This window comes from Aythya ferina (assembly GCF_964211825.1).
Source record: "Aythya ferina genome assembly, chromosome: 5".
Classification (NCBI taxonomy): domain Eukaryota; kingdom Metazoa; phylum Chordata; class Aves; order Anseriformes; family Anatidae; genus Aythya; species Aythya ferina.
This window is the reverse complement of record NC_140301.1, coordinates 62,087,175-62,100,797: the sequence shown is the minus strand read 5'-3', so window position 1 is coordinate 62,100,797 and position 13,623 is coordinate 62,087,175. Positions and strand designations below refer to the sequence as shown.

Below are 13,623 nucleotides of genomic sequence, written 5' to 3'. Positions count from 1 at the left end.
CAGCTTATATTCTGACAAACTGAGGTTAAGTGCTCTACGCCCTTCACAAACTTAATTAAAAGCTGAGCAAAGAACGGTTTCTCTGCATATGTGTTGAGAGCCAGAGTGACAGTCATGCAATTTGAGGGGAAGACAAAGCTGAGGCTGACAATCCAGGCCTGATGGGTCACTGGGCCTGCTCTGATCTGGCCATAAATCCCCTCTGCTTTTCTGCTTTCCAATTACATGCCTGTCTGGCAGATCACTCCCAACACATAAACCAAACCAAACCCAAACAACTCATCCCAGCCCTTCAGGAGTCCTGGTGGCAAGGACATATGCTTGTGAACACAAGATGGGAGCCTTGGCCAAACGAGACACACCACTGTTATCCTGGCAGAGGAGGGAGATGTGGCAAGACTGACCATATGGGCACAAGGATCAGGTCTCTAATTGCCTTTTGGATACCTGGGTATGCCTGGGCTGCTGAAGCATGAAGGGCAGTAAGTAAATGTGTAGGCAGTGAGATACGCAGAGCTGTCTCAGCTGAAGGCCCTCTGTGAAGGGCATTAAGAGCGCCCTGTGCTGAGCTGGAAAAAAACAAGCCTTTAAATCCTCATCACCAGCATCCAAAACAGCTGTTCATTCCTCTTCTGATGGAAAAAAGCCTTGTGAGACACAAGTGTAGATAAGCACGCCGATTTCTTGCAAAGCAGAAGGAAGTCAGCTATGTGTGTGGCAGACAAAGGCCTGGACCACCCCGAGGAGGCCCAGGCAGCAGGAAGAACTTCACCTCCCTGCATATCCCAGTGGGCAGATTGCTGGGGTAAAAGTGGGCTTTTCAGTGCATTCCAAATGTACCAGGGTAGAAAATGACACTTTCATTCAATATTAAGGAAATGATTTTTTTTTCCTAAGAGAATAAAGACTACAAACCTTCTGCTGGCACCCTGACCAGAGAAGTGACCCAGAGATTGTGCTGCTCTTACTCAAATCCTCAATGGCCTGCTCGTGGCTGAAAACAGAATATAGCACTCTCATCTCAACCTCTCTGATCTGTCAAAGCCAACAAAAAAAAGTTCTTCTCTTGGGCTCTATCGATTGTCCTCTTCTGGCACTGCTCTCAGCTCTGAGCACCCCCTTGTGAAAATTTCAGAGTGCCTTTCTGTCCTCTCCACGAGATCCTCACCGCTGGATATCTTCTCACACGAACAGCTTGAAGCCCAAGGGGAAAAAAAATAACACAAAAAAACAACAAACAACAATAACAGATAACTACATATTAAAAGGGAGTGCAGGAAACCTGACCTCTGCACCACTCCAGCTTGAACAGCATGAATGTTTTTGTAGGCTTCGTGGGAAAAGAATCTGAAGCAGATCTGAGAACTGCGAGCTCGGCGAGCAGCTCCCTCCAAACGTCAAGAGAACTTCAGGAAGAGAGTGCAAAATTGTAAGAAATTCAGCAAACAAGCAATAAGAAAGCATGTGGGCCAACTGAAGGTGGAAGAAGGTCTTCAAAAGCCAATGAAAATCTGCAGCTCAAGGATAGATTGTAAAGGAGCATGAAAACAAAAGCAAGGAGCATTTGCTTCGCATGAAGCAAAGCACGCCAGCACTCAACACAGAGGTGGGGAGGCTGCTCTGACCCTCCAGGATACAGGAGTTGTCACGCTGCCTGACGGCATCATGGATGGATGCCAGAAATGTGTCACAACAACAGATGAGAGGCCAGAATGAGACTTAACTGTGTGAAAAGACAGGAACGGCTTCGTGTCTTAGCGACGTTACAGATAAAGGATCCACAGATCTGCCCAGACCCCAGCCTCTTTCCCACTACCCCTCTTTTTGTTGAAAAGCTGAGCCCAACCCATTTCTAGCCAAGTCACAGCAGTCAAGGCTAAGTTTAGGTTCTGGCAGATCCAGTAACCTACCACTTTATGAAGCTGACAAGTGAATTAATCAAGCTGTGAAAGTGCTGGCAAGCAGCTCCCTGTTAGGTTCAAGGAAATAAGCAAAACTAGTGTTGAAATAGTCCAGTTAAAAATCTCCTGCTTCACATCCCTCTCCTTTTGAAGCACACACAAAAAAAGCTTTTTATTGCTGAAAGTAGTGAACCAGAGAAGAACATTTCGATTGCAAAACCTCTTATCAAAGAGGGATGAAATCTCTAGTAAAAATTAATTCCAGTTCCAACTTTGAAGAGCACAGTCATTAATCCCCTTTTTTCATGTGAAAAGCAAAGTGACAAGCCACTTCAAGGTGGACAGTGCAGCCTGCCCAAGGGAGCAGAGCTATGTTGGCTGCATGTCACTGCATCCCCTGGCCTCCTGAAGCCTGTAACAATCCCCCACGTCCCTGACCCTTCATTTCCTCTCGCCAGCTGGCGAGAAACATCCAATGCCCACTGCATTCATTCCCCCGCACGTCGGCTGTGGCGGAAGCAATCCATAAACATCTACTGATCTTCTGAGGCTATTGCAATATTGGAACTAGCATTTTAAAGGTCTTTCGGTGACGGATGCAGATGATATGAAGCCCGTATTGCAGGCACTTTCTGCCAAGACGTATCAATAATTCACAGCATTACAATTAGCCTGGAAGTAAGCACAGCGGAGGTCAGGAAAATAAGCACTTAACAATATAATGAAGGTGACAACACGAAATTCGCTATGCATCAATTAGGCTTTTTAAACCCTGTCAGAACCATTTATTATTAAAGAAACACAGAACTACAGCAGCACGGATGTGACACAGTCACCCACTGGACACGCTAACAGCCCATATTACGTTACCAGAAATAGCACCAGCAAGGGCAGAATCAGTGTGAAATGACTGTTCATTTCGAAACAGGCACGTGGGCATCAAAATATCAGCTTAGTTTCGCTTGTTATTACGTCTGCAATGTTTAAACAGGGACTCTGCTTTCCTCGTCACGGAGCACCACACAGACGAGGAGCTGCAGTTCATTTGCAGCCTCACACGAATGCCACAACCGAATGGGAGGGCTGCAAACATCCCCTGGACTGATCTCTGAGACCAGGCTGCCTGAGACATTCACTGAATTATTGATACCTGTCTAGAGTTACACTACATGTCAAAAATCCAGAAGGTGCTTCTGACATTTCCCTACCATGCTGCAGAAGAAACAATACCTGCAATCAGAGAGGGGGTTATCCACCAGGTTCCCGTAATGCCTCACTGAACAATCCAGCTGCAACCCAAGCAGCTGTCTGCTGTCTCATATGAAAGCTGATATGACAAGGTTTTTCCCTTTTTTTTTTTTTTCTCCTTTCCTTCAGTGGCTGCCCACTCGAATATCCCTTAGCAAGAGGTTTAAAGAGCGGTCAAAAGCTTTAAAGCAATGGCTACATTACTTCCAGATGTGGGGAGAAATCCTTTGAATTGGAAACAAAATTAGTATCAAAGTATAGTTAAGCACTGTCAGGTGGATAACAGATTTTGTTCTTCTCTAGGGTGAGCTCACTGCATTGTTCAATTCATTTCCAGGGGCACAGCAAAGTTTAATTAGCTCCTTTTGAGAAGCTTCTAAGATGTTTGGATGGAAAGCTTTAGGAGCACCAGCAGTATCCAAAGACTCAGGTTGGTGTTATGAAGTGGTGTGCAGGAACACTAATTCTGAGCAACGTGGGACTACGAGAATACTTGAAGACAAAGCTTGCTTCTGAGCTGGAATGAATACTCTGAACAGACTGACCACTGAACATGGTGGGGAGATGGATACCACAACGCTGGTTTTCCACAGGAACACTCAGCTTGATGATACTGTCCTTAAACCGTGCAAAGTCAGGTCACAGGAAATAGAATGGGATAAGGAGGAGTAACTAAAAAAAATACAAATCTCATTTCTGTAGCTAAAGGCAAAATAAAAGGTGAAAAGATGTACAACTACTTAATGACTAGGAGTTTACACAACTCCTGGCTAAGTGAGCAGAGATGTGATCAAGAGGTCACATCCCTGACAACACAGTGGCAGAGCATGAACTCTGTAGCTGAGAGAAGAAGAAAACCCGAATCCAAATATTTTGGCTACAACAAAGGATTCATTTCAGAAATCTGTTCTTCAAGGTTTTAACATTACACCTGTAAGTAGTGCTTTTTGGACAAATGCTTGCAATTCAAAGTGTACAACTTTGCTTTGAGAAAGCTGTAAGATTTATCAACGCAGACCGAATAAGGCAAGGTAATGATCAACCGGGGTGTCTTGTTGGGGTGAAATGTTTCAAGAAAATTCATAGAATCACAGGATGGTTTGGGTTACCCTGGCTCAGGCGTAGGACCTTGCACCTGAGGGCCTTGTAGAATCCCATGAGGTTCTCACAGGCCCACCCCTCAGGCCTGTCAAGGTCCCTCTGGATGGCAGCCCTTCCCTCCAGCATCACACAGCTTGGTGTCATCAACAAATGTGCTGAGGGCGCACTTAATCCTACTGTCCCTGTCATTAATAAAGATATTAAACAGTACCAGTCCCCATACAGACCCCTGAAGAATGCCATTTGTCCTTGGTCTCCACTTAGACATTGAGCCATTGACTGTAACTCTGAGTGTGACCATCCAGCCAATTTCTTACCCACCGACTGGTCCATCCATCAAATCTCTCCAATTTAGAGACAAGGATATCATGCAGGACAGCGTAAAATGTTTTGTACAAGTCCAGGTAGATGATGTCCATTGCTGTTCCCTTACTCACCAACGCTGTAACCCCATAGCAGAAGACACCAGATTTGTCAGGCATGATTTACCCTTAGTGAAGCCATGTCATCAATCACTTCTGCTTTCCCTGTGCCTTAGCACAGTTTCCAGGAGGATCTGCTCCATGACCTTGCTGGGCCCAGAGGTGAGTGTCTGTTGTGTAGTTCACTTGATCTTCCTTCTTCCCTTTTCAAAAATTAAGGTTATGTTTCCCCTCTTCCAGTCATGGGGGAATTCACTGGACTGCCACAACTTCTCAAATATGAAGGACAATGGCTTAACAACTTCATCTTTGAGTTCCCTCGGGACCTGTGGATGCCCCTCATCAGGTCCCGCAGACTTGTGCACCTTCAGGTTCCTTAGAAGGTCTCAAACCTGATCTTCTTTTACAGTGTGTGGTTGTTCATTCTCCAAAAATTCAATTGATTTAGTGAAGAAAACAACTTCTGTAATCAGATCTAAATATAGCCACAGCACAGTTATTTGTCAATTCATACCTGAGGGATGGTAATACACCTGCAAAACTACAGCTCTTCTGGGCAATGAATTCAATTTTTCATGCATTGTTGGCCAGCACACTTAACCTTTACTTGCTAATCCATTTCCCATAAGATGCCAATAGGCATGCCAAGCCTCTAATGCACTTTAAAAATCTATTTTTGAGCTGCCAGAGAAGTTTTCTTCACTTGCCACAGAAGTTCACAGTGGTCTCAGTTCCACAACAGACAAGGAAACCTGATACACAGCTGGGAACCCAGGAGCCCTGAACAATGAACTTTGCATTACCAAGCAACAAGAGAGCACAGCTTTCAGTACACTTATTTCTCGTGTTGGAAGCTTAAAAGGCTCATAGCAATTTCAAAACCACTGCTGCTATCAGGAAAGTTATTATTATTAGGAAGTTTAGGTTTCACAATTACGTTGACAATCTAAAGTACTTAAACGTATTTAATTTTAATGAAAGGTAGCATCAGGTCCTCTGGTAAGCTTGGAAAATACCTTCCACAACCCCTAGTTTAACCATGCAGACTGAGCATGAAAGCTGCAAAAACACTACCATTGCTCCATATATAATGTAGTCAATAAAGAAAAGCCTAGAATTGCTATAGAAAGTAACCCTAAAACCTCCCTACAGGACTTTTCCAGGACGTGTGGCAAACAAAGGATGCTCTTGGGGTGATGCACTGCACACGTTTTATGGAGTACTTTGTCATTTATTCAAGGCTTTTCCATTTGATGAATGGGGTCACACTACAACTACACAGACTAAAGCTCACGTGCCTACACAGACAGGGCAAGAAAAAACAACAGCTTCTAGTATATGAACAGTCACCTAACAAACAGGTGACCATCCTGCTTTTCTTGCAAGGCCGAGCTTATACCTCTAATAAAACTGGCTTGGACACGTTTACAGATGCTGTCGGCCCATCTGACTTCACATTTGACAGAAATTAAATGACATGTCCACAGATTTTGCAAGAGGTAAGAAGATGCCCAGCTCTCTGGAGTTCCATTGCTCAGAATGTGCAGATGTATGAAAACACTGTAAAAAAACCATCTCATTTCTAAACTGCTGGTTTCTGCTCCAAACAAACTACTCTGATTAAAGTTTTTGCTGTTTTTCTACTTTTATCTCTGTTAAAACTCTGTATTTTGATTACTTGAAGTGTAAATGTTATTTTTTTATGTTCATAATTTCTCTAAAAATACATGCCAAACTTAGGAGTCCCTTAACAGCAAGGATATATAAGGATCATCCTGCTGGATGTTTTCCAGATATTTTACACACATACTGGTAGGACAAAAGGAGAACCCAGTATCCCTAATTTTACAAAATTAAAGCCTCATGTCTTTCAGAGATGTTGAAGCTGCTGATTACTCCTCAATGATATTAAAAACCACCCTAAAATATTATATGCTTGCACACATGGTAATATTTCTTATTTTCTACTGTAGAATCACAAAAGACATTTCTATTGCTCCTCTGAAATAGATGCCTCTCTGTTCCTGTCTCAAATCCTAGGAAGAACTCTGCCAAATCCAGGTTATCTTCTCACAGATAGCTTCCCACAGGAAAACAAACCTGAATTTTGCCTATCCCTTGGATACAAGGCCAGCATTGAACTGAAAGCTTCTCCTGTCTCAGAAACAAGAAGTGAGGAGTGTCAGGGGTACAGAAGGAAGATCCCAGAGAACTGCACTTGCTGCCCATGCAATACCAGCAACTACAGATGATCATTATATACTTCCAAAGTTTTAGTATTCTTTATTCAGGGTCTCATGAAAACAAAGAAACAAACAAAAAAGCAAACACTTACTTCATCCCTATAAAGAGGACTTGTATAGTACATGATATCCATCGCACTGCTGTTCAGCATGTCCCTTAAACCTCGTACTTTATCTGGAGTAATGGAGTCCACAGTGTCTGAAAGAAAAGAGACCTGAGTTACATGCAGGAGAATGATAAAATCCCATCAAGGCACATGCAGAGGACACAGCGTGAAACTTCTGGGGACAATTTTGTAGACTGCAGCTACTGGAATAACAAAAGAATCAAGTAATGTACCTCCATCCAGGGTAAGTTTTGACCTCCATTCAACTGGAAGAAATTCAACATGGGTTGCAAGATTAGAAAAATACTTCTCTTCTATTTTTCTTGCAGTATCTCGCATCCTTACAAAAAGGAAGAAAGAAAACACGTTCCTGTTAAGACTAGTATTGGTGATCTTATCAAATAAAGTCAGTGCATCCACTCATTTCTCATGTTACTACTTTTACTACAATGCATGCTTATTAACATAGGTAAAATAAAATTGTGAGGTGAAGCAATTCCAGTACTTAAATTATCTTATAATTGAAAATTATGCATATTACATGCTCAAAAGAATTTATGAACTTTAAATATATTTTACTATAAGCCTAATAAACCGTCCAAATTCAATTGAAAGACATCTGTTAACGCTGACTGGTTTGGGCTAGAATGTGATCTAAAAATTAAGAATTCTATCACTGCCTTGAAATCCTGAAATCAACCATTTAATCCATTACGTAAGGAAGACAATTCGGTGCTTTTAAGCACAATGAAAACTATTAACAATATTGCTTGAAAAGTCAGAATTTTAATTTCTCATATCAAATTGGAGGGCTTAAGAGTCCTCAGAGTGAAAAATAGGATCATTTATTAACATTTCAACTTACAGTAGCAGATGCAGAGTCTGTGTTTTTAAATTACTTTTCATTTTTAAAAGATATCTCAACATGAACATTGGTGGACGCATGTCCTTGAAATGGACATAAAAAAATTAAAAATACCTCAAAACAAAATATATCTGAACCTCTCTGCTGTCTGGGGGAGAAAGGGAATACTGGCATATTACATTCCTTTAAAAATGCTACTTTACTACTGAGGCATGAAAGACCATCAGCAGTGGATGAAAAATAGAATGAAATTCTAGAAGAAGATGGTAAAAAAATCCATGCATTCTATCAAAGACATTTAACAACCAGAGGAAGTGTTGTATTTTCCCTTTTTTCCTTTACGCTATACTTAGGTCCCAATGACATTAGCATTTCTGAAGATGAGCACAACAAACTAAATCTGACCAAGGGGCAGCAATGCTGCATTTCCAGCAGCTGGTTCCCAGTTAAAAATCAGAATTTTGTTTTGAGGCAAAGCCCAGAGTTCCAACATGTTTTATTCTGTTTTCAAAGCAAACCCCCTCCTAACGATTGCTGCAACCAAACGCACGATGACATTAAATCTCTTATCAGTAATTCCACAAATCCAAATGTGCTCCAGGTAAGTTTAACCCCCTGGCTGAGATACGTTCCTTGAATATATGAGTGCTCCTGTTCTGCTTCAGTAGAAATGCAACAGTTCAGCCTAAATCACTACCAGCACCTGAGACAGTAATCACTTCAGCTGCTCTGTTTGATGGGCAAAACTATCCGCACTGAAACAGCATCAGCACTACGCAGGGATCCTGTATGGACAACTCGTGTCGAATTCCTGTCTTGAGTTTAAATCCATCTTTAGCTCTTTAAAATAAAGCCAGCAATACACAGCAGGTAGCTGAGACATGAAGTCGGGAGCTGCTCAAATCTCCTCCACGAGGTTGCCACAGGAGGTGACAATTCAGATAAAAAGGAAGAAGCACTGACAAAAGTCATTCTTAATTTCCCTCCATAGTTGTTGCCCCGCACAGATCCGCCTCACTAACAGGATTTATGTCATGCAGGAAAGCTGAAGGTGGATGTGGCCAGAGGAATGGACGCGGAGAGGAATTTCAGCTCCTACCAGCAGCTCGTGAGGGCTGCAGAGGGATGTCACAGTGGCTTTGGGCAAAACACCTTCTACTTTTTGACTTTAGCCTCATCAGCTTCACAGCATGGGAGAACACGTTTCACTGAGGAAGGGTTATAAAAGCCAATGGCTTGCAAAAACATTTTCTACAAAAATAATTCTTTTTCTTAAATCGTCTTTTGTTTTTCTTCTCAGGATAAGGAAAAGCATATTATGCTACAAAAAGGCAGGTCTGTGATACACCAAATTTTTAATTGAAGTGGGCAGTCAAAAACATTTTCCCATCCAAAAGTAGGTGTTGGTTATGAAAGAAAGGAAAAAAAAAGGGAGTATCCTTTGACACACTGTGTTTCAAAATAGTTACTGATGGCGTGACCAAGCAGTTAAGAAATGCAACTAATCAACATCTCTATTATTAAAGCCTGGTTTGATTGCACTCCTAATCTCCTAGTATCTAGTCCAATGAGATGGCAAAGGTTTACACACGGAATGTCCTTTCTGTATGCTGGGGGGGAAAAAAAATCAGCAAGAAGACTTGCTTAAATCAGGGCTGATGAACCTCTTTGCTTAGGGCTATGCAAGCTTTTTTGAGTATTTTTTGCATGTCATATGCAAAGCAAGCAAGCAATAAATATATACACACACAAGTAGTGGTGATTATGTATATTAAATGAAATAAAGAGACAAACCTTTCCTAGGTACTCTCCTTAACCTAGGAGAGTAGATCCTAAAAAGGATAAAGGAACAGTGTTGCTTTGCCCTAAACAGAGCTTTCAGTGCTCCTCATGAGCAATTCCAGCATGCCTTACAAGCAGTGTTTGTACAGGGAGAGTGACTGGTACTGGCTTAGGAAGGGAATTGTTAACATTTCTGTTCAGGTGTGTGTGGACTACACAGGCAAAGTGACCCAGCCCTGCAAAGCACAGACCAAGCTGCCCCACCACCACGCACACAATGTGCTTTTGAGGACACTTTAAGAGCCTAAGGACACTTTGAGAGCCTAACTTCAGCTCCACAGATTATCAATAGGATAAAAATTCAGTATGTATAACATTCGTGGAGTCCCTGTGTAACTAAAACAAAAGAAAAACACACCTGTGTGAATAAAATCAGATAACTGCTCATACAGGGAAATGCAGGGACCTAAAATCCATGAGAAAAGTATTTGGCAATGCTGTCGGTTCTTTAGCATTGCTAAATCTGCTAAATTTTCTGTGCAAGAAGGACAGTGGCCAGCTAACTTGCATTCAGAAATAGCAAGTTTAACAGTAGATCAGCAAATGAGCAGCGATCTAAAGCTGCTAGACTTAACAGCAGTAAAAGCACAGAAACATTATATGAATAAAGCACAGATTTCTACATAGCAACGATGATTTTGTATGAAAGAACTTTCGTGTAATTCAGTCTTAACAGTTCAGGGAAAAACATCTAAACAGTTCTCCCATTAGTGGCTGCTATAAACATTATGAAGAAGTAGCTATTAGAGCTATTTACAATCCCTGCTTCAAATAGGATGGCCTTCTTTTATCCTGCTGGTTATCAATCTGCTGATTTGATGGTTTTGTTTTCAAACACAGATGGGCAGCTGTTAGGTTTTTAGCCCCCAAACCTCAGGAGGTTACGGGACAGCACAAGTCACCATCGAGCTCTGTCACGTCCAAAGCAAGGAGGTGGACAAATTGGAACCCGCTGTCGGGAAACAAAATGTTCCCTGGAGCTTTTTGCCATGGAGTTTCTTCCTCTTCCAAAGGGCTCAAGTCTTACCAAAGCTGTTCATGGTAAACTGACGGAGGATTTTTAACTGAAAGTCTTGTTTCTGAAACTAGACTTAAAGAGTTTGGAAAAACAATGCAGCTAAGAAATTCTGCCAAAGCTTTTGGGAAAGCTTCAGGTCTCCCCTCCTAACAACTGTGCTAGTTTTGTGCCCTTTAGCAAAATACAAAATGCAATTTTAACTTTTAGGCTCCCACATCTTGATGGTTTCCCACCCTATCCGCTGTGGTTGCCCAGATATGGTGCATCCTTTGGCTGAAGAGTTCCAAACTTTTGCTAAAACAGATTATGGACAAACACTCAAACGCACGTGGGCATACTAGAAAATCAAAAGGCAACTCCGTGTGCATCTTCATCCTGTCTTGCAGAACACATTCTAGCAGAAGAGGTGGTCTGTTTCAACAGCTTTCTGTTAGCTGCCACATCACTGATGGCAGAGCAAGCATGCAGAAATTCCATTTCCAGTGCTGGGTCAGGTGTGCTCCTCCACTGCAACACACTGCACTGCACGTTAGCCTTAAGGAGCTGGTTAATACTACAAAGTGCTGACTGTTTTCAGATTACAAACTATATAGTTACAAAAAATTTAAAGTTTTTTGCTTACCACTAAAAATTCCTATGCAATCCCATTCAGCATTACTGGCCAAATACTGTCAGGAAGAGGTGCAATTATTCTCTCCCTCATTATTTTACAGCAGCAATATCACACCCATCTCCTGATCCCAAGAGCCACAGAGGCATTAAAACACATTAGCAGGACAATTCCCAGTGCAGCACATCTCATTTACAGTGAATGGCACTAGATGGCATCTCCCACTGATTTTCATCAACAGTTTTATATTTCAGATTTTGACCAAAACTGTGGAGTAATTGCCAAGCAGTGTAGCTGTGCTCACACACAAAACACCAGAATATATACCTGCTGTATATACGCACATCTGTTTTGCTATTAAGTCCTTTTTTTTTTTTTTTTTTTAATACCTTCTTCTGGCTTAAAAAAAAAATAAAAATCAACTGTTTTATTAGATGGCAAGTCCCTCCAGCCACTTGCTAAATTAACACTAACTGAAGCGATAAAACCTCATCTAAACAGGCAGAGAATTATTCCCCTCTCCAATACAAAATGAAGTTGAAATATTGACCCCAGAGCAACAATTACTTAAATATATACATCCAAATACATGATAACAACTAAAATTTATGATTTTTCTATGAGAAAAACCATTCGAGCACAGATGCAGTGCATGCTTTGGAAAGCGTTATGACCTACTGCTATTTTGCATGCAGGAAGTAATGGCCTGAAAATACTTTGAGACTCATGATAAATAAAATGTGTTTGGCTGCCTATCTCTGATAAAGCAATGTACTAATACTCCCAGAATTTTATAGGTATGCATCCTTGCATAAGTATAATCTAAGGGTGAACTAACATATTTACAATTACTGTTTTTTTTTTTTTTTTTTTTTTAAAACTCTTACACTACTTGTTTTACTGTGCTGCAGCATTCAAATAGTACATAAGACATTGAAATATTGGAGAGCTACAAACAACTTAGCTTCATCTAGTTCACAAACTTTGTGCAATCACCTTGAGCTGGTAATGGAGCAAAATAACTGAAGGGTTCAAAATGTTACTCATTTTCTTTCCAAGTCATCTTTGCAGACTCTCTTCATTAAGATAATCCATAGCCAAGAATAAGGGAATGCTCCTGAATTTAAGAAGCTTACACCAGCCAGCTTCTTACTCTGAACTCTTGATTTAGGAGCTAAGGCAATGGGGCGAATGGCTGGGAAAAGGAAAACCTTGAACAGTTTTCTTTCCTCTTCTCAACGTGAAGAAAATCCATACTCTAAATGCATGTTCTCAAAGTAAAGTGGGAATAATACATAATTGTGTACATACTTTTATGAAAACTTAAAAAAAAATAAAATAAAAATGCAACATACTTTATTCCCAGAACACTACACTTTGCATTTTTTGTTCATCCATGGTAGAGATCTACTTAAAGTCTAAGAAAATAGTCTATAAAAATATATAAAAATCTAAAATATATATTATTAATAATAATAATAGAGAGGCTATAAAAAATAGAGACTTGTTCTGCTGCTAACCCAGAAATAAAGGAAGCTAAAGCCATTCGTGGGTCACACACCTGGTAAATTATGCTCAAAAAGCATTCCCATACTGGTTTCATTACTCTGGAGCTCAGCACAGCAGAGCACAGCACTCCCTGCCTCTTTGAGGAAACAATATCCCAAGTTTTTGAGGACACTGGGGGCTGGGTTGAACTACATTTGGTAAGTCGAAGCGAGTAGTGGGCATGAGTAATAAAAAGTGAGTTTAGCTCAAGCCAGAGGAAATGAAAGGGACGCTATGTTCAAAAGCTCAGCCACGTCTCAGAAATGCAAACTCGAGTTTTATTCAAGGCAGATTTCAAAGAGCAACTGCAAGACACGTGTTGTCTTCTGCCCCTGTTAGTCAGGGATTCACCTGCTCTCGGGCCTTAACTTATTCAGACCGCTGCTCTAGGATATAGGGAGACTCATTTTACTTCAGAGGAAAGATGAAAATTCTAGGAGGCAACCGGAATGAACACAGCCGTGATTCACACTTCATGCTCTACAAGCATAATGGGACCCTGGATGACCAAAGGAACCCAAGCTTCTCGGTTATGACTATGGGATCCCCAGGACAAGATTGTGGAGGTCCAGGTACTCAAAATGCAGGTGCCTCCCTACCCAGCAGCATGGATTTCCAACCAGCAGCAAGGATGTCCTTCGGTGAGATGCTACCTTCAGCAGTGAAGCAGATCAGGCACTCCCTGTTCCCACTGCCTTACCCTGACGGTGCCTCCAAT

At 41.4% G+C, this 13,623-nt stretch overlaps 1 protein-coding gene across 4 annotated transcripts in view; it reads right to left on the bottom strand.

Moving 5' to 3' along the window:
• DDHD1 (DDHD domain containing 1) overlaps positions 1-13,623 on the bottom strand; it is a 65,668-nt gene that overhangs the window by 18,697 nt on the left and 33,348 nt on the right. For all 4 annotated transcript variants that reach the window (XM_084520303.1, XM_084520304.1, XM_084520305.1 and 1 more), the window contains 2 exons: positions 7,256-7,362; positions 7,008-7,114 (listed from right to left, as the gene is read on the bottom strand). In XM_084520303.1, the coding sequence (XP_084376429.1) occupies positions 7,008-7,114; positions 7,256-7,362 (214 nt within the window). The remainder of the gene's footprint in view (positions 1-7,007; positions 7,115-7,255; positions 7,363-13,623) is intronic.